We start from the raw sequence: 26106 nt of genomic DNA on the forward strand, positions 1-26106 counted from the left end.
TGGCAGTCTGTGCTTCTCGTGATTGCTGCTTAAAATCAAGAACTAACAAGTCACATGTTATCAAAAATATCCTGACGGATGTAGCACAGCACTAGCACTGTTGAACAGTGTTGACAAACAATGACTGCTAAGTTGCAAGGTAATATCCAGACAGGATTGTCGTATGACTTTGTTGTACTAAGCAGGAGATGAAGATACAGTAAGTCTTTTAAAGCATTTTCTGTTTGTGGCTTTTTCGTTGAATTCCAAATGGTAAGTAAAGCACATGAATGAAGGTGGCATACTGGTCTTCAATTTGGTATGTCATCCTTAACCCAAACTCCAAACAGCTTGGCTAGATCTTTGCACAACCACTATGTCATTATGTAAGTTAGCTCACAGCAGCGTGTGGGAAAGTAAATATACAGTAAATCACTTTTTGAAGTTTTGTACTGACCATAACACTTTAAGAAAGTGCTGCTTTGTTTAGAGAATAAAGAGAAAACTCTCCTACTTTTTCCTCCCCAGGTAAAAAGACAAATAAAAAAGGAATGGGTGCAGTTTGAAACACTGTGGATTGTCCTCATTTTTCTTATTAAGGGATTGTCTATTATGAGAAAAAAAAATCCCCATTACAGGGCAGGCCAGAAGAAAGTATTTTTTAAGATGTAGTGTATTATGGAATTGAATCTTTAAAATCTGGTTTTGGTGGTATTCAAGAAATAAGGCCTCCTTGCCATTTCAGAACAGAGCTAACCCCTGTTGAGGGTTGTCACTGCAGCTGGGCTTTGCACACAGAAGCCTTCCAGCTTAAATGTTCAGTTTAGCAGTGGTGTGGGAGAGCACTGGAGTGTTTTTTCTTCCTTTTAGTCAGCTTATGTGTTACAGCCAGCATCACACAACAGAAACACCCAGTGTGGGATTCCCCTCCCCCATGACACTGGGGTACAGTATCTTGACTTGAGAAAAGAGGAAGGAAGCTCAGACCAGCAGCAAATCTCGCAGAGCCCTCGCAGCTGCCTCGGCTCGCCTGCTCCTCCTCAGTGACAGCAGCCGGGAAACAGATCTTGCTTCCAGTGCCTTTGTTACCAATCTTGAAGCCTGCATCCTATAAATCTTGGTTTCCTTGGTGGTGGGCATCCTTCGGAGCCTCACGGACTCATGAACGATGGCAAGATGGCACAAGACAGACAAGAAGAGTGGCGTGGGTATGTAACTTAGCAAACTGCCATTTCAGTTTTTCTTCATAACTTCTGAACAGGATGTGGGCAGGTGTTCTCGCTGGTATGATGAGTTAACACCCTCCAGTTTGCCACCATGGCTTAATTGAAATGATCGATTTTGTACAAAGTTTGAATCTTTTTCATACAGAATGACAAGAAGTACACGAGTGTTAGCTTGGGACATGTAACCTTTCTGCCCCACCACGCACCCATACCCTCACCCCTCAAATCTTGGACTCTCACAGTAATGCAGCTTTTCCCACCTCAATATTTTAGAAACGGATTGAATAAGTAGTATGTTGTATAATAAGTAGCGGCTAGAAGTTATGGGGAACGAATATAGGGGAAGGAGAATCCTACAGTTGCTTCTGCAAGACTCACTTGAGATTGGTGTTACAGAAAAACCTGTGTATGAGTTGGTATATGAGTTGGTTGGAAGTCATCTTCCAACATCAATTTGTCTTAAAATGAATGATGTTATCTTGCATAAAGGACTGAATTGCTCTTTAAAAAAAAAAAAAAAAGCCTTAAAATTAGGAATCAAAGCTGAAGCGCTTGAAAGAAACATCCTGCTGAAGTTAACTGCCAGTTCTCAGTACAGAAGACATTAAATCTTGTACTTATGTTTTACTTTACCTACTAGTGCTTAGTTATTAATCTGGAATCCCCAAATTCTTATAAAAGACATTTTTCAATTTTAAGAATATTTTGAGATATGCATTAAAAACAAAAAACCCCACCCAACTGGCTTCATGAAATAAAACGAATCATCAAGGAATTAATAAGAGGAAAAGAATGTCTTCCTGTTCAACTTCCATGTGCAGCAGTAGCAGAATTGTGAAATGGAAGTAGCCTGTTCTGGTGACAGCTTACATTACAAAATAAAGGGTGTAAATATTTTCTGTTTCAGTTTTCCAAGTACTTAATTTTTGCACTTGTTTTTCTGAAAGCTGTTGATTTGGGAGAATGACTGGATTTGTTGGATGTGGTGTCTGTATCCCTATGCTAGTGGTGGATGTTATCTCGCGTATGGATAAAAGTACTAGATACTAAGCAGTTACAGGAATAAGAGAAGCTTCACTTGTAGTAGCTTTTTATAGGGAGCATTTTGGGTCAGGGTGAGTTTTATGTAATTACAAAAAAGGCTTGCTTCTCTTGCACTATAATTTTTAACATTATGGGGGCCAAATAACCTGACTGGATGTTAAGTGTGATACACGCTGGTGGTTTTTATTGTACGTACCCCTGCAGTTGACCACCCTACTGGGTTTGACCAACACATGACCCCTGAAAAGGCCCCCAGTTGCGGTCTGTCCCTTGTTCAGCAGTCATTCTGCCATGCTTTGGTGACAGTGAAGTTTTGCCTGCTTGTAACTCTATAGCCAATACAATCCTCGAGTGTATACGAAAAGCTAGGATGGTATAGTAGTCTACATGGTATTAGAAAGGTGCAGCAAACCACACATAATAAAAACCGTCCTGTGAAATATATTACTTAAACTAATGACAGTCCAGTGAAGTTTGCTTTAATGCAGACTACAATGCGGTTTGATGGAACAATTCACTGCAGGATTTGATTTTAAAATACAATATTCAGAATATGCAGTTTTGTATAGTAGTATTTTCTACCTCTGATCTAAGAATATTTATTTTGAAACAGTAAGCTTTTCACATGAACACTTTTACTGCATACAAAGAAAGCAAATGATATATAAAATAACATTTAATGGCAGTATTTTAACACTGTTAAGTTTAAACTGCCATAGAGACAACACAAATTCAAGAGTGTTTAAAAACTCAGAAGGACTAGGTTTTATTTGATGTGGCAGTGGGCCAGTGCTCTTGCTCTCAAGTATTGTCAGCTCTAACGACTATGGCCCTCTCATTTTAGAGTATGTGCAATGTGTAGCTTGTAGGGCGCTATCAGTGCTATCACTACTACGTACATGTACTACTTTCTGGAACGTGCTCTGCTAGAAATACTGCTGCTCCTTCTCTCACTCATCTGTCCAATAAGACTGTTGTCTCCTTCAGTCTGGTTATTTGGGTTTAGAACAGAGACTGGAATTCTTGTAAAAGGTCTGTTAGCATAAGAAGTCTTGATTGTTACCACTGCTCATGTGCTAGACACACTTGGATTACTCACGTTAATCATCTCACTGAATGCTCTGCAATCTGTTGTATCGTGTGGATGAGGAGTCCTGAGACTTGGGAAGTTTCCACATGCCAACATGGTGACCTGTAGCTTGTCGACTAGGGGTTAGAACTAACTGAAAGACTAACTTGCAGTCATATAAGCATTTAGGACATCAGTGGTGGTTTTGTGTCAGGAAGAGTGAAGATGAGGGCAAAATAAAACAATTTTTGCAATTTAAAAAAAATTAATTTCCTGCTGCAAATTAAGAAAAAGCCAGTTAGCACTCAACCTGCTGTTAAGATTAGCTCAAAGAAGCAAACAGCCAATGTTTGACTAAAAAAAAAAAAAATCTGTGGTGAGCATGAGTAATGAGAAGGGATCATCAAGTGCACCAAATAGGAAATGGTGTAACTGATTACCTGTATCTTTAAGGAACCTTGCTAGTGTTTAAAAGCAGACAACAAATTTATTCCCTCTACTGTAGTGACCATAGCCATAACTGATTATTGCACTGCTCTACAAATTCTTTTGGATGTGTCCTGCATGCCTATTTGAGCTTCTCCTTGAAGAAGTGTAGGTATGATTGTGCTTTCCAAGGGGAAGTCCAAAACAGAGTATCGTAATTTAAGATCCAGAGTAGGTCACTGGGGGGAACTAACACAGCACACCTGGTGGTATTTCCTTTACCCTGTGTTTGCTCCTCTGCTCTTCTAGGCTAAAGCACATACGTGATTTTGATGTAAAAGAATCTGTGCGAGCTGTGTCAGCATGTGTGGTAATAGTACTATCACTTGCTGTTTCTCTTCCTACCCCAAGTAAGTCTGTTTCCTGGGTTAAAGAAGATTTTTCTGTTAAATATTGTATTACAAGACTTTTTATACTTTTATGTAAAAAAAAAAAATAAAAATATCACAATCGTAGCAACATCTGTGGTTTAGTCTGTTGCAAAGCAGAATAGGGAAAACAAGAACAACAATCAAAGAGACTTTCCAACAATAATAGAAGTTATAAGTACTCATACGTGCAACTCTTTCTTGTAGGTCATCTTTAGTAGGGAGCCTTCCATTTCTGCTTTTGAATAATTGCTTTAAGTTGAGATAACTATAAATTCAATAAGCTATTCAATACCCAGCAGTTCCTTTTCTTAGCCAAGCTGTTGGCTCACAGTCTGTTTTATTTTCCTTTATCTTAGAAACTACATGTATTTTTTTCTTTCATTATATATTGGTAAGAATAGTAGGAGAATTTTTTACCCAGAATAATTTTTAAAAATGAAACAAAAACACCCTAAGCAAACACCCCCCCCCCACACATGCAACAGCACAACTGGGGGGTAACGCCTCCCGCCCCCACAAAAAAAATCAATGAGGGAAATAGTCATACTGAGGATTTAGTTTGGGAAGGGTGTTCAAAGAGGTTTTCCAAAATTAAATAAACTTATGCTCTTAAAAATTAGAGGGGCAAATAGTGTAATCACTAAAATTTAACTATGGGAAACCCATGGACTAACAATGTCCCAGAATATGGGGTACTGACAACTATAGTCACAAATACAGTGCGTCTTGAATTTAAAGTCTGTTGTAAGCATGCTTCTTGTGTCTCAGGAAAATGAAGAAATATGGGCAAACTGAGTCTACTGAGACAGTCTGTGAAAGTTGACAAGCTTTTGGAATAATACAGACTGGAAGCTTTTTGACCATATAGGGCTATTTTGTCTTCTGTATTTTTGGAAGTCTTTGTTTTCAAGTCTGAGTGATTCTCATGTTGAATTTTTAAGTCTTTCATTAGAAGCATGCCTGATGCCTCTGGTTTCCAGCGATGAGCAGAGGGTTTCAGCTTGACAGTGCTGGGCTCAACCTTTAGATGAGCAGTAGTATGCTCAGTAGAGTTGGAAGACTGCAAGATCCCAGCTGGGGTCTTGGTTATGCAAGAATGCATAGCCATGCACCCACTCTTGTATTTTACTTAAGTAAACAGGATACTCCAGATAGCTGATACTCAGCTTTGCACTTGGAAACCATATTCCTGATTTTACATGTGAAGCTTGTTCTTAATATTGAAGCATTCCCAGAATAGATGTATGCTACTTCTATGGATGGTACAAGACAAAAGTCATGGTAGGCTATTGGTTTTGAATGATTGTTTCCTGGTAATATGCAAGAAAAGCGTTTGAAATCTGCTCAGACCTTGAGGAAACTATTACGTTTGTGGACAAAGTTACAAGCTGGTGAAATATTATGTTGGCATGCTAAATTCAAGCATCAGATTTACACCTTTACTGCTGAATCTGAAAATAGGTATTTGTCGATTTGAAACATAAGCTGGAGGGAGGAGAGGAGTAGATGACTTCTTTTGAAACTGTAGAAAATATGCTCATCCTGAGTGCCGAAGGGCTGTGAGTGGCTTGTCTGATTTAATCTCCTGAAAACCTCTGAAAATTATTTTACATCTATGTGACATCTATGTAGATTGTGCTGTAAAAGAGGCAGAGGTTTGCTCAGGGTAGGTTCCCTTCTTTGTGAAATGCAGCTTCTGAACCCAACAGACTGTTCTAACTGCTTGGCAAACAACAGCAGTTTTGTGAACTATAGCTCGCTGCAAAAGGTGAACTGAAGTAATACAAAGTTTGGAAAGGAATCTCTTTATCCACAATCTTTCATGAAAACGAAAAAGCACGGTTAAATACTCTGTTCTTCACACAGACTTCTAAGAAAAATGGCCGTGCCGCTATTTTTTATAAAAAGAGAAAGAGTCAGAAACAGTATCCTCATATAACTAGCTGGGTATGTTAGAACTTCCTGGTCCTTATACTGGCTTTATTGTGTTTAAGAAGGAAAATAAGTAGCTCAAGTCAGCTGAAACCTCAATCTGGCCCCAAGGTTAAGCACGTGAAGAAATTTGTATTCAATTTTTATCTGAGATAAGTTTGTTAGATAAGAGCTGAAGTTACACTTTGCTGAGCATGATTTGCAATAAATGGAATTAGTTTGGAACCCACCTTGAGCTTTGGTACATGTCCGTGACCTGTGAAATATTCCTTTCGACTGTGTCCAGGTCATTTTGCGAGGTAGACATGCTGGAGGGGAGGGATGCCAGCCAGAGGGACCCGGACAGGCTGCAGAGGTGGGCCCAAGCCAACCTCATGCAGTTCAACAAGGCCAAGTGCAAGGTCCTACATCTGGGTCAGGGCAATGCCAAGCACAAATACAGGCTCGGTGGGGAATGGCTGGAAAGCAGCCCTGAGGAGAAGGACCTGGGGGTGCTGACTGATGAGAAGCTCAACATGAGCCAGCAATGTGAGGTCGCAGCCCAGAAGGCCAACCGTATCCTGGGCTGCATCAGAAGAAGTGTGGCCAGCAGGTCAAAGGAGGTGATTCTGCCCCTCTACTGCACTCTCGTGAGACCCCACCTGGAGTACTGCCTCCAACTCTGGAGTCCCCAACATAAGAAGGACACGGACCTGCTGGTGCGTGTCCAGAGGAGAGCCACAAGGACGATCCGAGGGCTGGAGCACCTCTCCAATAAGGAGAGGCTGAAAGAGTTGGAGCTGTTCAGCCTGGAGAAGAGGAGGCTCCGAGGAGATCTTATTGCGGCCTTCCAGTACCTAAAGGGGGCCTACAGGAGAGCTGGGGAAGGACTTTTGACTAGGGCATGTAGTGATAGGACGAGGGGGAATGGCTTTAAACTGGAAGAGGGCAGGTTCAGATTAAACATTAGGAAGAAATTTTTCACTGTGAGGGTAGTAAGGCATGGGAACAGGTTGCCCAGAGAAGTTGTTGAGGCCCCATCCCTGGAGGTGTTCAAGGCCAGGCTGGATGTGGCCTTGGGTAACCTGGTCTAGTGGGAGGTGTCCCTGCCTATGGCAGGGGGTTGGAACTTGATGATTTTCAAGGTCCTTTCCAACCTAAACCATTCTATGATATGATTCTATGTTCATTATAGCACACTTGCTCTGTGCGATTTAAGGAGAGATCTTTAACTCGGAATACTGGAACACAAATGTTACAGATTTTTTTTTTCCAGAAGTGAAGAAATCCTGTTAGGACTGCATAATATTTTCACATGAAGTTTGTCAGTGTCCTTGCTGAGTAAGTTCACCCTGGTTCCATAAGAAGAAAATAGTAACTGAACACAAAGAATTGATCCTTCCAGAAAGGTGATACTTTTATGTTACTAGTCATAAAAGTAGAGTTGTAATATTTCAAAAATAAAATGGAACACGATTCTTGCTGAGGCTATTCATTAGAAATTGTTTGAATATGCAAAACACTTCATGAGCTGTTACACGGAAATCATTCCAGGTAGTCCTATTATGGTAAAGTGAAATTAAGAGCTGGTTCAGCGAAGCTATACTTCAGAATTTTTTTTCAAATTTTGTTTAAGTGGAAGGGTGGAAAGTAGCCAAAGAAATCAACTTGAAATATGGCTAATTACTAAAAGGTGAGTCTGGCAAATAAAACAATGTAACGCTTGTATTTGTTATAAAGAACAGGACAGGGACTTCACATGAAGGAAAACAGGCAGGAAAGATAGGTAGGAAGATTAGGATAATAATGGCTTCAGTGTTGCAGGTCTGTGGTTTTTTCCTTGCTCACTGTTCTCATCTTGCATTTGCTTACAGTCTAACCCTGTGAATAGTAAGAATTTGGGTTTTTAAAGTATATGAATACAGAGGAAATATAGCTTTTTGAGGAAAGGATTCTGTTACATTGGAATACTGTGAGTTTTCTGGAGTATTTTGTGTGTGAATGTTCCCAAACGAGGTATAAATAATGGGTTGGGTTTTTAAAAAGTTTTTTTTCTATTTTCTATCTTCTAAAATGAGGGCATATAATTTAAATTATAAAGTGTTAACTGTGTTTCTGTCTCAACCTGTGGTTGGTTGAATCTATATTTTAACAGGAATCCTACTCTGAACAAAGAGCGACTGTTTCACTTACCTTGTGTCTCAGAATGTCAATCCTCTGCAGATTTTTGTTACTCTGCTTTGGAAAACATGCGCATCCCTTTGTAGGTTAATGAAACAGGCTTCATAGCCATGCGTATATTCAGCAGCATACCTGTGTATATATTTAGTGGGGCCAATGTGCATATCATATCTGACAGCTCTGGCTTTAATAGATATGTAGGTATTAAATGGAAACATAGGAATTTTCTTCAGCCTTCATACTAATTTTTTGCTGCTGGGATGGACACTGGGAGATGTCTTCACTTATGCTCTGGGTGGCTGAACTGTGAGAGTGATAGCAGAATTAGATGTAGCAGCTTCTTAGAGTAACTGTCTTTACAGCATGTGTTATTTGGCTGAAAAAGAAAGGATTCTTTGGGCATGTGTCATGGGAATGATGGGAACCACTCCCATCTTCCCGAGGTAGAAGTCAAAACCCACTTGTGCTTCAGCAGAGTTCAGTTGGGAAAATCTTTCATGTTAGCAGTTTGACTTGGTATTTTTTAGGTTTGCTTTCTGAAGCAATATTGTTGCAGTGGTGTGCTGGCTTTCAGCTCACCTCCTGAGGGAGCTAGAACAAACACCTGGAAACTAAGGGGGGGTTTGCATTGGTTGGTTTGTTTCTTTTCTGTGTGTGTGTCCTGCTATAAAATTACTGCTGAGGTTATGGCGAGCTCTAAAAAGTTTTTATTCTTACCTGATCCACAGGGAAATTTGCTAACTGTTTTCGCAATGAACTGTAGTGTCCATAGTTAGGAACACTGTCTTAAGGCTGGAGCTCCTGGGTGTTCTCTGTGCCGTTCTGGGAGAATCTGACAGCATCTATTGATGGGAGCACCTCAGCCTGATGCTGGTGAGGGCATATGCTGTCCAAATCTCTCCCACTAATCTTATTGCTATGACATCAGTTGCTCCTGAGGTTAGTAATTGCTGCTGGGATTTAGAATGAATGCCAGGGCCTTTAAGCAGGCCCCTGTCTGTGCCTTGAGGATACGGTGTCCTTTTGTATTTATGGCTGGGACAGAGAATGCCAGGGAGCGAAGTGGTAGAAAGTTCTTCAGAGTGATTTGAAGGGGCCTTTATTTCTACTGGCTGGAGAGTTTATTTCTTAAAAAAAATAAAAACAACCAAAACTGTTGTGAGTATCCTACCAAAAGAATTTTAAGTCCATAGAGGTTTTTCATATACTATTTTTGAAGAGCAAAATAAATGAAATACATGTTTGTATGCACGAAACCACACACACGCAACTCCAAAGATCTCAACAGAGGGTGGAGGAAAGGGAACCCTCCTTTTGGCTGGTGAACTCTGAGGTGATACTCATAATATAGGAGGGTCACAGTTTGTAAGTGAAATTATATCAGTTACAGCTGACAGAAGATACAATTGCATATAATAGTCAGATTTTCCTTCAGAGTTAATAATTAAAAAGTAAGCAGATATGATAGTGAAGCTGTCTGGCACTGTAGATAATATATCTGGATGTAGCTGATGGTATAAGGTTGTTTGACTGTTTATAGATTTTTTTTATTTTTTTATTTTTTTTTTTGCAATGCTATATGGGAGATAATTTCTTGTCACAAAATGCCTGGATAGGTCTATAGAGTAAACCTTTGTAAAGGAATTTGTTAAACTCATCCTAGCAAACAATCCAAATTCTACAGTAAAATCTCTCATTGAGTTTCCACTTACTCATTTAGAAAAGTCTTAGCTGACAGACACTTCCTTTGTCAGTTTCTTACTGCACTTTTCAATATGATAATTGCTGTTAAATGAAGTTTTTAAGAGAGTAAAACCAATATGCAATGTGAATAAATGACTTGGTAATTTGCATCTATATTTTGAAACAAATACAACAAAGTAGTAGAGCAGTGCATATTTTGAAATGTAAAGTATATGCCAGTCAACAATAACCTTAATCTGTACGGACATTTTGGGAAATCAGTGAGAGCACTCCTCCCCCCTCCCTCCCCAACCCCCAAACACTCAGCGGAAATCTCTCTTTAAATGTCATGATAACTTAGGAGCATTGTTTGACATCTTTCGTTTCTTGAACTCTGTATCAAGACTAATGAAAGGAAGCCAGTCAGAATATAACTACACTTCTACTTAAATTCAATTTTGTGTTGAGCTAAGGCAGTTTTCTGAGGATTGCTGAGGAAGTATCTTCAAGATGCTGTTGAATAAATGGCTGAATCTGGACAGCAGAGCCTCCCTTACTTCAAAGTTGTTTCTTTTTTTTCTCCCCCGTTGTGTTTAATGAATCAAGCCCTGCTCTACCCAATCAGGAGGAGAAACTGATGGGAAGGCCTCTTCATGTCAACAACAATAAGAAATTTTGGTCCAATAAGCCTCTTAATTAAATCTGAAATGCCTTCTAATTTCTGTTCCAAAAATATAAGGAATATAATGATGGCAAAAGAAACAAGAAACACAATTTATGGAACACTTGAAAAAGCGAAGAGGATAAATCTGTTTAGGTCTACACTCCTACCTTAGGCATTTTCATGAAAGGCGATTTAATTTGAGACTAAATGTAACTTTAAGTAAAATGTGTCATTAGTATACATTTTGGCCTACCAGAGATGAATATCCTGCTTTAGAAGCCTGGAGGGTTGAGCAAAAGGAATGCAGGAATATACTGAAGGTAGGCTTAGCTTTCTAGATCAGTTTTCCCCTCGTCCAAAATACTGCCAGTTTGGATGCTCTGTATGTGTGGATGGATTGGGACACTGTCATGAGAAAAGGAAGAAAACTCTGCCGACTGATATCTTTACTGCACAATAGAGGTCGTGTTTAGTAGCTAGTGTACCGTTTCTACTGTACAGTTTAATTGTCTTTTCAAGCTTACATGTTTTACTCGGTTACCCTGTGTGATACTAGTTTCAATAGCCACTTCTACACTGTAATGCTATTGGAAAAGTGTATAACCAAGCCCATGAAGAAAAAATATACAGAAACAAATGCTTACCATAGCAGCCCACATCCTGTAGCCCTAGAATGTAAGAACTCGTAAAGAAGCTTATTTTCTTGAATTCTCTCAAACGTGGCTGTTTCTTAACCACATATAGATAAGCTTCTGATTAGAATGCTTTTAAAATCTGCTGCTCCACTGTTCTTGTCAGAGTGATTAAATGCAGAAAATTAAGAAACTTTCTACTGTTTCCCTATGAAACAGAGTTTCATGTTAAGATGAAGCATCTAAACTCAGAAAAGAATTCAGTAAATTCAGTTTTCATATGCGTCTCTGTGCCCCTTCTCACCAGTGAATTTTTGTAAACTGTGCACTTATATGCTTAGCCCAGCAGACTAACAATTGTCCAGCACAATGAACATCTGTATATTGAAGACCTGCATCTAAATAGGTGCTCTTAAGTCCTGTGCAGAGCAGTTATGCATGAAAACAAGCTATTCATAATATGCTGTTTTTTCTTGTTTGTTTTTAGCACTGGCCATTTTCAACACCTTTGCATTTTCACAAGAAAAGAGATTAAGTAATAGTAACAGATGAAGCTTCTTGGTAGAATTATGGTTCTGTTTGCTTATTCTAATGTGTGTATCAGAATCTTACTAACCACGTATGGTTTTTAGCTTAACTGTAGTGTATGGCTGTATTGAAAAATGGTATTTTTGTCCTTTAATTTTTTAGCTATATACAATTTCAAAGGCATGGGAGTACCACAACTACCTCTACAGATTGGTGATGTGGTCCATATCTTGGAGTCCTGTGAAGGTAAGTCAGTTACCATTAGGCTATAGGTTTCTCTGTGTGAATAGCTTAATCCTTTTACTTTACAGCAGTTCCCTCTGTTACATACATAAGTCTACATAAGAATATTAGACTTACGTATGACTTATTTGTATTAGTGGGTATGTTCTATTGTTCTGTTTTGAGGAAGAGCCCATTCATTTTTGGAGAGCCAAAATCAGAAATGTTACAGTACATGTGGGTTTTTTGGGAAGCCATTACTAAATGAGGAAGTTATCAAGGTAAATGTAGGGTATGTGACTTTCATGCCAGCTTGCAAACCTGATGGAAATTACATTAGATTTGACTGAAGTTTTAATGGAGTACATTTTTGCCTCTAAACTGAGTATTCGTTGCTAGGAGATATTCAGCACCCTAGTCGTCCTACAGCATTAGATGGAAATTTAGTATGTTAAAGTAGTCTGTAGGTCAGCATGATAAAAACATCTCTGAAAACCATCCAACTTACTGAACACGCTGAACAGCAAAAGTCACATGTGATAGATAGTTAACATGCTGATCCAAACTTATGTAGTTGGTATGTGGAGATACACTTACGCCAGTTGGTAAGATAAAATAAATACAAGCAGCTGAAGAATAAGCAAACATAAAACTTTGTACATTTGTGAAGCTGAATTCATCGTCAATACTGTAGCAATAGTGTATTCCTCCATTCTGATTTCACCTGTACCTTCACAATCTTGCCGAATTCTCCACCAAGTCTGCCAGAGCTACTTAAGTTTTTATTAGTATAAAGCAATAAGGGTGCAATAGTTACTTCTAACTCAACAGTCAGGTATCTGCAAATGTCACTGTAATAGTAATTTATTTTCAATCTGCAGTGATGTTCTTGACCAGCTGAGTTAAAAAATAATTATAAAGTGCTTCAAGCTTTGCAAAATATATTGTAAAATTATCTTCTTCGACCTACTTCCACAGTCTGTCAGCTGTATCTTATTAACTGCAGTTATGTTAAAGAGAAAGGCCGACTGCTGCATTATGCAGGTATAGGGACAGCTCAGTGTTGAAAGACACTTCATATGCTGTGATCATAAGGCTGCAAAGAATCTGAAGCTGTCTGAGCCCAGCACATTCCACTTCATAGAGCTCTAAGTTGTTTTGAATGGAAACAAGTAAGTATTTTACAGAAGAGTATTTGAGAAACCATGCCTCCAATGTTTTGGAGCCCAGAAGCATTTTTTTTTTCTATTTGTAAGAGAAATTCAGTATCTCTAAGTATCAGTGAAAATATTGATGTCACTCATTAGACTATTTGTCAGCAGATGCATCTCTCAAAGTGATGAGTAATGACTTGTGTCCTCTCCTAAAAAAACGAACAGTCTGCATAATATTTTAAACCTTAATTCTAAATATTTTGGGTAAGAAAAAAAACGTTGGCAAACCAGAAAGCTCCTCATCCCTATACAGTCTCTGTTAATTGCAGAAACAGCATTTCAGGTTTCTGACTCCTGTGGTACACTTGTTGACAGGATGTCAGCTCAGCCTAGCAAGTTGAATGGTGACCTTATGGGGTTATTCTTTTATCCAAAAGTCTTTTCTGAGTCCTCTACCCTTAACACGCTATGTCATAGCTTGCTTTATGAAATACGTTTGTCAATGAAGAAGTGGAATCTTTCATATTGTGCAAGTGAGGAAGTTGATCTTTTATCAGATATCTTAAAATATTTTTTAAGCTGCCAGCTGCAGCTGAAGAGTAACCAACAGTAACAGTTTTTTTTCTGCACTCATTTCACATGCTATTTTAGTTTGTTTTGTATGCACAGAATAGATGCACAGAACATACATGTGCAGTCACAGCAAATGGGATGAAATAGATTTTACACGCTTGTAAATTGGAGACTATGTGCAAATAACTCAGCTTTAGAAGTAAGTTAGAATTTTATTGTTGAGAAGATACTGGAAAAAAAATCCCAGTGCTGAAAAACTTGAAAACAATCTGTCCCGCTTCTGTCTTTGAGGTCAGTGATTCTCCCGTGACTTTTAAAATTGCCTTTCTCGCAGGACTGTTTGGGGTTTGGGATTTTGTTTTTTGTACTTTGGTTGCATGGCTGAAAAGTGGGTGCACTGTGTTAGAAATGGTGACAGAGAAAAGGTGATAGGGAAGAGACAATATCTGTTCATGAAATTATAGTCAGAAAATGTATGCTTTTAGCCATAAAATACTTTCTTTGTGGTGAAATAGAAGTATTCGACAGAGTTGAATACTGTTGTTGTGCAGGTAAATTTTCATGATGGAATGTGTGCACAGCAGACATGGCTTCTGCTGTAATTTCATCTATGTATTTTTGAAGCAACTAATAATTTTTAAAGATCCTATGCTTGATAGTTCTTACATGAAACAAAACCCATAACTTTATTATGTGCTTGTTTATGCATATGTTTTGTTAAACTAAGTGCATTCTTTCTTCCTTTTAGATTGGTACAAGGGTTACCTAGTAAGACACAAAGGATCAGAGGTAAGATCACACTAGTCATATCTATGACACTATTTTTAAGGAGTCAACCCATGAAGTGGGTTTTTAGTATTTTCTTATCAGGTAGTCCTGTTTTGATCTCTGAAGTCAGCTATCTCCATTCTCTTTCCTTTCAAGATGAATAAAATGATCAGCACTTGTCCTGGACAATGTTGGTAAATATTAGAAGTGAGGACTGGGAGAAGCAGATCAATGAAGAAAAAAATACTGTGCCTTCAGGCTAACAGACTGATGAAGATAGCATTTGAAATAACTTTTTTTTTTTTTTTTAGTTAATTTGCTGACAGATGTGCCTGTTCCTGCACTTTTTTCTAAGGATTCTTTAGGCTGCATTTAATATAAACAACTCCCATGAGACTTATATTCTTAAATATATCTCTAATGTACAAAAAAATCATATTAATTAAAAGATGTCAGTATTCTTAATGAAGATGGAAATCCACAAATAAATAGGTTTTACCCTGGGTATGATGACTCCTGAGTTAAGTAGCAAGAAAATTTCTCTTTAGTTTCAAATGCACTTTTGTAGAAGAAAAGCGTTTTTTGAAACTTGCTCTTAATATCAGACCCCTTTTTAGGGAGCAGCAATGCAAAGGCATTTGAAGTCAGAGACTCATGCTTATATTACAGTAAAAAGTTTGGGAGTTGCTTCTCTCTGTAGCCTGGAAAAAGGATGTACAAAACCTTCATAGCCATTAAAAAAGGGATATCTGGAGAGCAGAGAGACGGTTGTTAGCACAGAATATGTCATCAGAACAGTCTGCAGTTGTCTATTTCTCCATTTTCTTATTTTGTATTCAGTGGCTTGTAGGTAGTAGCAATAATTTATGTTAACTTTGAGTAACTAATTTGTGTCTATTTTCAAACTGCACGTGGTAGTAAAATACCGTAGTTTCCTTTTGGAAGTATTAGATGTTTGAATTAATGTTTCACTTCATTACTCAGTAACTGCACATTCTAAAAGACAGAGAAATTAATAATTGTCATAATTTTGCATAATTATAGAATGGTTTAGGTTGGAAGGGACCTTAAAGATCATCTAGTTCCATGCCCCTGCCATGGGCAGCGACACCTCCCACTAGACCAGGTCACTCAAAGCCCCATCCAGCCTGGCCTTGAACACCTCCAGGGATGGGGCAGCCACAGCTTCTCTGGGCAATTTGTTCCAGTACCTCGCCACCCTCATAGTGGAAAATTTCTTCCGAATATCTATTCTACCTTCTTCCAATTTGAAGCTATTCCCCCTCATCCTATCACGACGACCCTACGTGCCCTTGTAAAAAGCCCCTGTCCAGCCTTCTTGTAGGCCCCCTTCATTTACTAGAACGCTGCTATAAGGTCCCCCCAGAGTCTCCTTTTAATTTATTAAAATTTAGCCTTAAACTAAAAAGGGAAAATATTTACCAGAACTAACCGCTTCCTTTTAACTAATTCTTAATACTGCTAAAGGCCTTCAAGATCAACATGCATAACACGTTTTAAGCAGTATCATTAATTTCATGTACTAAGATTTCACTAAATTTTGTATTAATGCGACCTTCTTTTACTTTGCTTTTTCATGGGCTCTTTTGAACTTAAATTTTAATTAAAAGTGTGCAAGTGATAAGACATGATTGTGTTTTGATTAAGATCCAGTGCTAAAAAAAAGGCTATAAAAGCTGAAATCTAATTCAGAGAAAGGCTTTGTAAAGTACCACATATGGCTGTCAGTTATTGATTAGAGAAGAATCCAAGAGGAACCTAATTTAATTACCAAGACTAGATTTGCTAGTTAATGTGAGGATTGTCATCGATGGTCGAACATTCATTCAGGATGACTTAAGACATTTCAGCTGTTGCAGAGCAGGATGTGTCACATGAGATCATTTTGTCTGTGGACTGTTTCTTTTCTACAGGAGTCAATTAAAAATAAATGTTTACAATGTAATGAAATCTGATGCCTCCTTTGCTACATCTTGTTGGGCATCTACTTTGTGCATGGTCCTAAATGCCTGTGTACAAAATGAGACTGTACTCTCAATTGCAACAGTGCCACATACACCTAGGAGGGCTGAGAGTTTATGGCTTTACTAAGTGTCTCCCTTTGTGCATTGCAAATGACAGGTTGTTCTTTATTCTTAAAGCGATTTTAGTCTTACGCACAGTGTTCTTGGCTCTTGTGCTTCAAAGTAAACTTTGAGTTTACTATCCTTCATGTGGCTATTTTGCTATTCATCCCAAGTGATTTCCTCTGTCTATCAATATTTCTTTCACAAGGTGTGATCAGTATCTCCCCTTCGGTTTGATAATCCAGCTGATCTCTAAATTAGACTGCATTTTTTTCCTAGAACAAGAAATGTATGGGTTGATGCACAGAGAAAATGTTTCTTTACTGTATTTACACTGTATGTACTGTTTTCTGGGGGAGTAGAAATGGGGCAGGGGTGGAAGATGGTATTTCTTATGAAGAAATGTAATTCTCTGCATTCTGTGTTTGTGTAAAAGGATATGACAAAACTTTAATTATTTGTCTGTCAAGCAGAACTGCATCTAGCTGGACAGAAAACTAGATAGGCAGCAGTTAATTTGGAGATTACAGTTTATGTTCATAGTCATAATTTTATGAAGAAAATTTAGAAGTAGGTTTTGTAAACCTCTTATTTGTTACTTAAATATTCTCGGAGAGTAAGTGGATTGTATTTCTTTTTCTCCTTCAAGGGAATATTTCCTAAATCTTTCATCCACGTCAAAGAAGTTACTGTTGAAAAGAAAAGGTATTGACTTCAACTGGTTTATTACATTAAGCATCTTGTCCACTAAAGAATGCCTTTTAAGGTGTTTATAAGCCTTAAACACAGTAACTATAATATAAAAGCATGAAACTCAGATACTCATTTTCATTGTGTTAAATTTTCTTCTCTTTTCTAGACATACAGAAAATATAATACCTGCTGAAATTCCTTTAGTTCAAGAAGTTACCACTACTCTCTGGGAATGGGGAAGCATCTGGAAACAGCTCTATGTGGTAAGGCATTTTTCCATGCCATGTGTGGCCTGTTAATTAGTTCTATTTATGCATATTGAGGCCTTATTCAAATTAGTCTTTTCTTAGATGCAGGGCAGGATCTGGGAGGATTTAAGAAATTACTACTTCATTACTGTTTATATTACCATTTTCTTCAATGACTTTAAATTATAAGGCTGACTTACTGCTGAAGAGTGGTGTAACTTCATGCCTTTTAGTTTCAACCTTAAGTATCCTGTATATGATAAATTTTTCATAATTGTTCTTTGTAGAGTTGATGCATTTCAAGATAGGAATATCAGACATAGCTAAGATGCATTTGAAAAAGATTCACCATGTTCTTGGGATGCTAGAACAAAAGTTATTCAGGGGTTACTAGGAGCATGTAGCTATTAATAATTGGCAATTTCAAGTAGTCAGTCTTTTTACTTTCAATATCTTCATTTTACGTTTCTTAAAGAAAAATGTTTTTTTTTCCATCTTGGAGAAAAACATTTTTTCCTGCGAGCACTTTTACCAATACATAAAAGTGCAATGAATTCAAAGGCATTAGTCAAAATGGCCACTGCATCAGCATCTGTGTTCCTTGTAAGCAAGCAACCTGTTGTCATGGTGGTCTTATGCATATGCTTGTAATACTCAGTGTGGTATAAAACTGTAGAAGTGACTCATGATTTTCTTCATTTATCTTTTTATTTTAATTGGACCTGAAATATTTTTGCTGGTCTTAACTATCCTTTATACAGAGAACAAACCTTTCTTACAATATTATACCTGTCCTTGGACTAGAAGACTCTGAGAGACAAAATTTGAAAGACAGAAGCCTTACTTTTATATTTGCATAATATTTTGCATGTTGTAACCCTACATTAATGCCTACTAATTCTAGTGACTTGTTTATGAATTTTTGGCTGTCAGGCTTATGTTAAAGTGTTGACTGGGAAAACATCAAAAGATGGTGATTTCTCTAGTACCTGAGTAGTGTCTTTTAATGGATAACCTGTTTCAATGACTTGCACTGACTGCTCCAGAATCCCAGCCATTGGACTTGGCTTTTTCTCTCTTGGGACAAAAAAAAAATTGAATATGGTGTAGTTTTCCCTCATTAATATATTTTTTGAAACGTGAATTCTTAGTCTTCCTCTTGTTAAAGTCAACAAAAAACTTTTCTTGTTTCAGGGAATGACATTGGAACTGCTTTAGTGACTCCTATGCATTCTCTCACTTTTCTCTTAAATGTATTAATACTGCAATCAAATATAGTTGTTCCCACCATGCTCTTATCGGTATCTCGTACAGAAGTAAATTGCTTCTATATATTCTCTTGATGAGACTGAGTTAAAGAATTTTAAAACAGTGCAATTAAATAAACCAAAAATAACATAACTCCCTATCCCCATAAAAAATGCTTATATTTTATGTCATTTCTTTACAGTCACATGGGAGACTCTGTCCCTAACAATTTGTGGGGTGAGAGGAGGAAGGAAGCCAGGCTCAGTACTTTGCCTAATTCTTGCCCATGTAATCACTTAGCATTAAATATGATACATCCTTTAACTGTCAAGACCAATGTTTCACTTCAACTTGAAGCCTGAAACCTATTGTTTTATTTTTCATCTTAGACAAATAAGAAAGAGCGGTTCCAGCAGGTGCAGTCTATGATGTATGACTTAATGGAGTGGCGGTCACAGCTTCTGTCTGGGACTTTGCCAAAAGATGAGCTCAAAGAACTCAAACAGAAAGTGACTTCCAAAATCGACTATGGTAACAAGTAAGTGGCCTACATATTTTCTGGAAAACATGATTTATTTTAAAGCACCCAGCTAGAACAGAGATGATGATAAAGTTTTCCTGTTTGCAGTTTTGTAACACGTTAATGTGAGATGTAGACATACTGAATCTTCCTTTTTGAATTTCTCCCTGTTATTCCTGTGATAATAGTAGATACCGTGTTGAGGCTTCTCATAGCAAATCGCTTTTTCAAAATATTAATTTATTTGTTAATTATAGATATACGAGCTTGTCGATTTGTAAAGATTTGAGGTTAGATAACTGACCTTTATATACATATAACATCAGTGTACTCAGTATCCAAAACTTGTCCATCCTTCACAAACACAGCCTACTGCTAGTAGTGTTATGCTACCACTTCAAAAGTGGTGCTGAGAGACCTTAGCATGGTGGATGAACAGCAAAAGTCTGAAAAGTTGGAAGTGTACAGGGCCTTTGCTAAAGGCAGCACATCGCTGCTCTATCCCCCGTCCCCCAATTTACTAGAGAATTTCCAGGCAGAACTCTGGTTCTGGTAATAGAAGTGAAACTACCAGGGATAGAATGGTTATTGGACAAAATGCCTTGTCTGCTTCTTGCTAATGAAAAGTCCCTGCAACACAATACATCTTTGGCAAAAATGAGGTTATGTGGGTTCAAGTGGTGTTCCACCATCTGATAAAGGGAGGGAGAGAGCTTGGTAAATGAATCTTCGCAGTATTGGTTTTTTAGGCATTGGAATCTGCTTATAAACTGTATGTAGCTATTGCAAGAGACTGTGGTTATTGTGGCCTGAAGGCCGATATGCAGCTAAAAGGCTTCAGTTACCTGTGGCTAGACATAAACAATGACCACAAGATGTTATGAAACTCTTAACTTGTTCACTGTGATTTGGATGCACAGATTTCTGATAAATTGTGTTATTACAGAACGCACTATGGGGATAAACACATCCTGTCACTCCAAGACAGATTTTACTTTGAAATGCTCCAGTCAAAGAAGCCTAGCTCTGATTAAGACAACACTCACATTTCTTTGCTTTCAGACTTTTGTTTTCACATTCTTCTCTTCTTTCCAAATTATGAGACAGTAAGGTTCTTCCTTTAGAGGAGTAGAGGTGGAGGGGATGTTTAAAATGATTTGGGGTTACATAGAGGAAAAATGCAAGTTGGATAGTATTTGTAAGTGTCTGAAAGCGTGGGGTTGAGTTGTGATGTGCCAAACTGTGGAGAAGGAAATAAGGGGAATGACGATGGAGGCTGAGTGGGTCATTTTGGGAGAGGAGATTGAACACCGAATCAGGAGAGGCTGTGGATAATCATGTAAGGTGATGAATATGGCTTGCAGTCTGATACAGACTGCATCAAACTTTACCAGTGCCATAAGGGCAGCCAGTACAACTTAGAGATTGTGAGAGGTACAGTCTGGCATGAAGTAGACCAGTTTTAGAGGGGGATGGAGGAGTGAGATCCTGGATAGGCAAGAAAGGGCTGAGGTGACACCATGACACTGTGGGCAAGAATATGTAGGATGTATGGAGGTAAGACTTGAGTTTTGAGTGGTGAGGTAAAAAAAAAAAAAGAACCAGAATGAACAAGGGCATGATTTGCATGGGAGTGAATCAGAACAGAGCATGATAGTTAGTTAAGTAATGGGACTGGGAGAGTAAGAGGGCAACATAAGAGCATCTTGATTACAAAGGGTATACATTAAAAAGCAAGAGATGAAGACTGCTTGAAGTCATTGAGCATGGTGAATCTACTTTGTGATAGGCATTTAAATGCTTTGGTGACACTACTATAAATTCCTAAAAAAGGATAAATACTGTACAACAGCTTGAAAAGACAATTATGTGGTTTAAATTTGTCTTCAATCAAATACTGTTGCATACATTTAAACTTACTTTATTGCATTAAAACTTGAAGCAGCTCCTTGTGCGTTACTTCTCTAAGCTTTATTTTTATAGAAGGAAATAACCCTGCCATTATGCTCTTTGTATTTTCACAGGATACTAGAGCTAGATCTAATAGTTAGAGATGAAGATGGAAATATCTTGGATCCAGATAAAACCAGTGTCATCAGCTTATTTCATGCACATGAAGAAGCGACGAATAAAATCACCGAGCGAATTAAGGAGGAAATGGTAGGAATGACTGGCCAAACTTAAGACTTCCTTTGCTAAAATCAAAATGAAAAACTATACAAGGGTTCTACCCTTCTACCATAAAAGTTGGTGGAAACTTTTGCCTCTGACTGAACTAAGAGTAGATTCACATTCATGTGCTATAAATATGGCTAAGCCTCAAGTTGAGTGAGTTGCGTTTGTGCACTGGATTCAGGCTGTGGGCTAGGCTGAAAGCCTGTGTTTAAAGCTGGTTCCAAATCTGTTCTTGGATTTCTAAATAGAAATACATCTCCTCGTTCCATCTGTGGGCTACTCAATGGGGTGATTCACATAGTGAATAGTTAAATACTTGGAGTTCAGGCTGCAAGCTATGATTAACTAAAGCTCTTTTTAGACTATCTTGCAACAATACTAGTTGTTTGCTGCGTGTTGCTGCTTGTTCAACTCTGGAGTTGAAGAATTTAAGCTCACTGAATAGGAACTCACGTGAACTCAGCATAATCTTGTGGACCAGAAATTACCATGCCTAAGCGAAGCTGAAAAGCGCATAAACTTCATCTTTTAAAATGGAAAACAGGAGACTACACTTCCTTGACCTTTTTCTATATTAGATCTGTTCAGGGACTTGTAAAATACTTGGGTTCTTTTCTTCATTCATGAGAAAATAAACAGTAATAAAGCAAGTAAAACACTTGGCAAAAAAAAGTGGGGCTGTCATGACACTTCAATAATGCCCAAGACAAATCACTGGAAAACACCTTATCAGTTGTTCTCATCAGTGTTTCTGAATAAACCTTGCTTCCCAGTCATCAAAATGTAATTAACTGACAATATAAGGAAAATTAAACTTGGTAGTCTGCAACAGACTGCATGTTATTTTAAAAACAGAGCCAAAGAATAGATAAAAAGAGCTGTAGGCCATCAAATATTAAGTAGCTGTTTCTAAGAGGTTAAAGTGGGATGTAGGTAGAAATTAGGAGCCTATTATGAGTCAGTGAACCTGCTCACCTGTGTCCTGATGTCAGCATATGTTATTTGTCTCCTCTTCAAAGAGGTGTATTTTGTTTTGCTAATGTTCCTAACATACTGAAACCCCATTACAACATGGATAGTAGGCCTTCTGCTATAGCCTACTGTGTTAAAAAAAAAATCATAGCTTTCAGATATGTAGGCATGCCTCTGTAGTGATAGCTCAATGCTTTCTCTTCTCTTTAAAAGTGGTGATAATGTTTCGCCCTTTACATAATTACCCAGCGGCTGAAGAACTGGCCTAAGATATGGAAGTCACAGAATCATACGTTATCTCAAGTTGGAAGGGATCCAAAAGGATCATAGAGTCCAACTCATCTGCTCCCTTCTCCTAAAGCGGTTTAAGTTCTTATAGCATAGCAAAAACATGGCCAAGTCTTTTAGGCACAATCTTTTACCAAAATGTTAGTAAAGGACTTGAGAATAGTTCCTTTGAAAGCAGCCTGATTTTCTTGGGAGGTAAGGTTTTGAATACATTCAGATACAGGAGCCAGCTCTTCTCCTGAATGAAAGTAAATGTAAGATTTTCAAGAAAGGAAGGTTTCTGGAGGTGAAGGGAAGAAACAGCTTAACTACTGTGTTTCTTGGAAATACTCATAAGATAAAGTAATCCCTGTTCCATTCCTAAAAGAAGACACCTAGCTGAAAAAGATAATATGCTTAGAATCCCATACAAAGGAAGTTCTTACTCATAATACTGAGGAAGTCCCCTAAGTATTGCGAAAGATTGATTTAAGGCATCTCTGTTATCAGCTTTTTCATTATTTGTACATGGAGACAGCTCCCTAGTCTGGGTGCAGTGTTTTGAAGAACCCAGTGTGAGCTTTTTATCTCCCTGCATACAGTGAAGGCTCGGGGGAGGAAGGTGGGATCTTCACACCAATGTCAGTTCTGCACCTTCTAACCAACCTCCTAACTTCCTAGTTTCATAGTAGAAAAGAATGTCGATACACTGGTGAAGCATTGCTGAGGGTTAGAAACTTATTTGCTAGTCACGTCTACGTTTTTAAGCAATGTCTTCCAGAGGAATATACAGGGCAATGCTTATGTGCTGTAAACAAGTATTTTTATCCAAATTTTCTATGATTTTGTTCAAGATTACCTGTTACATATGATAAAAATTGAAACTGCTTGTAGTATCCCACCATTTTAATTCATGGATCTAGCTAATGATTTTCCTCCTTCTGAGTAGTCAAAGGATCAACCAGATTATGCCTCGTACTCCCGAATGTCTTCATCCCCCACCCACAGCCTATACGTCTTCGTGCGGAATTTTGTGTGCCGAATAGGAGAGGATGCAGAACTCTTTATGTCACTATATGATCCACAGAAATTAACAATTATAAGGTAAGCTTTCTTTATTTATTGCAAAAGACTAGCGAAAGGAGCTAGCCAGAATGAAGTAAAATAGTTGCCTATATGCTAGTAATGCAGAGAATAAAAATATATTTATTAAAGGAAGAAAACTAAAAGGAGAGGTAAATATGGACAGATCTAGTTGTTGGTGGCTACTAAAGAATTTTGTGGTAAGGGATCCCAGATATTTTGATATACAAGTCCTGGATTGAACACTTCAGAATTTTGGAGAAGCCTGAGACCATTAAAAGTTAAGAAATTATTCTTGACGGGAAATGTTGTGGTGTCTGGAGTAAAGTGCTGGAACAGGGGTAGGGGGACAAAATGGGAATAATTTATAAACTTAAAGATTCTGTTGCGTATTCCCATCAAACAGACTAATGATGGTAATGTTTCCTCAAAAAGTGCCATTCTATCTTACGTTAAAGTTATTTTTCAAAACTTACTGATGGTGTTTTGTATAGCATTCTTCTTGTTTTTTTAGTCTGGTATTAGATTTAAACAATCACCACAGACTACTGTCTGTTACTACTGTCTGTTTTTACTGTACTGTGGAAGGGAAGAATTTTTAAATCACATGATCATAAGATATTTATCTTCAAAACAGTGAGAACTACTTGGTGAGATGGGGGAGTAGAGGCTTTCCAAAGGAAATTGATATGCTCAACAATCTTAAAGTAGTGTTCACAGTAAGTGTTTTCCAGTTTACCCTACTTAGTATTTGCAAATCGTATTGTCTCTTCTCTGTGGTCACTATCAGAACTCCTGAAGATTGAGCAAGATGAAGAAGGAAGCGGAAGTAATCTTAGAAACAGAGCAAGATGATCAGTCATTGAGTGCGTTTAGGTGGTTGACAATGCTTTACTGTCCTTTCTTCTAATCAGTTTGCTGCCTCATAAGTTTACTGATGACTTGATTTTTTTTTTTTTTTATTTTATCTGCTGTACCTCTTGATTGCTACTATTTACTCTATTTATCTTACCTTCTATTTTCTTCAAACTTTGTCAGGTTTTTCACCTTTTTTTGTGGGCTCAATTTGGGTGGTTTTGTTTGTGTGTTTGGTTTTTTTTCCCTCCATTGATTACTGAGGCTCAATTTATTACTGAGGTCCTGTTTAAATTTCACAACTTGGTTCTTCCCCAAGTAATATTTCAATTCTTTTTTTTGTTTGTATCTTAGGATCTTGGAAATAAAGACCTTAGCAGAGACAAAATCTATTTAGTTTGTCAAATAATCCGAGTTGGAAGGATGGATCTCAAAGACAGTAACTCAAAGAAATACACACAAGGACTAAGGCGGCCTTTTGGAGTGGCAGGTATCTGATGTCTCCTGTGCTACATCTGAAGCAGGGCCCAAGTGACACGTATGAACCCTGGACCGCAGAATCTCTACCAAGACATGTCAGAATACAAACCAGCTGTATCAACTATCTTCCCTATTTAATTTTTTAAAGCCACAAAGACTACACCTACACTAACACTGTAGTCCAGGTCAGAAATGTGCTTTTGAATTTAATTTCCTAATAATTCATACTTACTGCTATGCAGTGCAAACTGAAGCACTGTACCAGAGTATAATAATAGAAATTTTTCCAGATGAAACAAACCCAATGATTACGTCACAAGAGCACCACCAATGCACTTGTACCTGTATTCGCAAGATTACACCAGAACTAGTCTGAAGTAATTCTCCCTTTACACAATGTCATGTTTGTAGTGTGGACTTTGCACTAAATATTCTGCCCTACAAATCCATTCCTATTGTGCTACACTGCCTGCTAGTGAAAAGTCTATATTTAACTTGAGGCACGGGAACATTAATGTAAATCACTCATAGGTAAGAGGAGTTATTTGCAATGCTATTATATGTTTTGATGTGTTTTCTTTTACTTTTAGTTATGGATATTACAGATATCATAAAAGGAAAAGCTGAAAGCGATGAAGAAAAGCAGCATTTCATTCCTTTTCACCCGTAAGATAGTCAAACATTTTTTTTTATATTCACAAGAATATTTCTAGATATCTTTGGCTGTAACAATCTGTGAAATGTTTCAAGAAAAAATAATTTTTCCTTTTAATAATTCTATGTTGTAATAGCGCTAATTATTTAACTACCGCTTTAAAAGGCATTTAAGACTTGACAGGGGTTACATAGCATGTTAAATGAATGTATATGTCTGAGTGTGCTCCTTCAGACAGCTAGTACAACGTCCTATTAACCAAAACCCAAGTTAAATAGTTATAGATACTCAACAGTAAGCTTTACAATATGGATAACTAGTCATTTATGGGC

General features: G+C 37.8%; 1 protein-coding gene across 1 annotated transcript in view; it reads left to right on the forward strand.

Annotated features, from left to right (window-relative positions):
- Nucleotides 1-1147: 1147 nt before the first annotated feature.
- The window catches only part of DOCK2 (dedicator of cytokinesis 2), a gene marked incomplete at its 5' end in the record, with an annotated part of 219255 nt that continues 194296 nt past the window's right edge, over nt 1148-26106 (forward strand). Inside the window, 11 exons of the mRNA XM_082489775.1 lie at nt 1148-1187; nt 11937-12020; nt 14472-14512; nt 17228-17283; nt 17438-17534; nt 19157-19305; nt 21312-21447; nt 23651-23805; nt 24422-24503; nt 24994-25129; nt 25710-25785. Of these exons, the coding sequence (XP_082345901.1) occupies nt 1148-1187; nt 11937-12020; nt 14472-14512; nt 17228-17283; nt 17438-17534; nt 19157-19305; nt 21312-21447; nt 23651-23805; nt 24422-24503; nt 24994-25129; nt 25710-25785 (1052 nt within the window). The remainder of the gene's footprint in view (nt 1188-11936; nt 12021-14471; nt 14513-17227; nt 17284-17437; nt 17535-19156; nt 19306-21311; nt 21448-23650; nt 23806-24421; nt 24504-24993; nt 25130-25709; nt 25786-26106) is intronic.

This window comes from Vanellus vanellus, assembly GCF_965231255.1.
Source record: "Vanellus vanellus genome assembly, chromosome: 13".
Lineage (NCBI taxonomy): Eukaryota > Metazoa > Chordata > Aves > Charadriiformes > Charadriidae > Vanellus > Vanellus vanellus.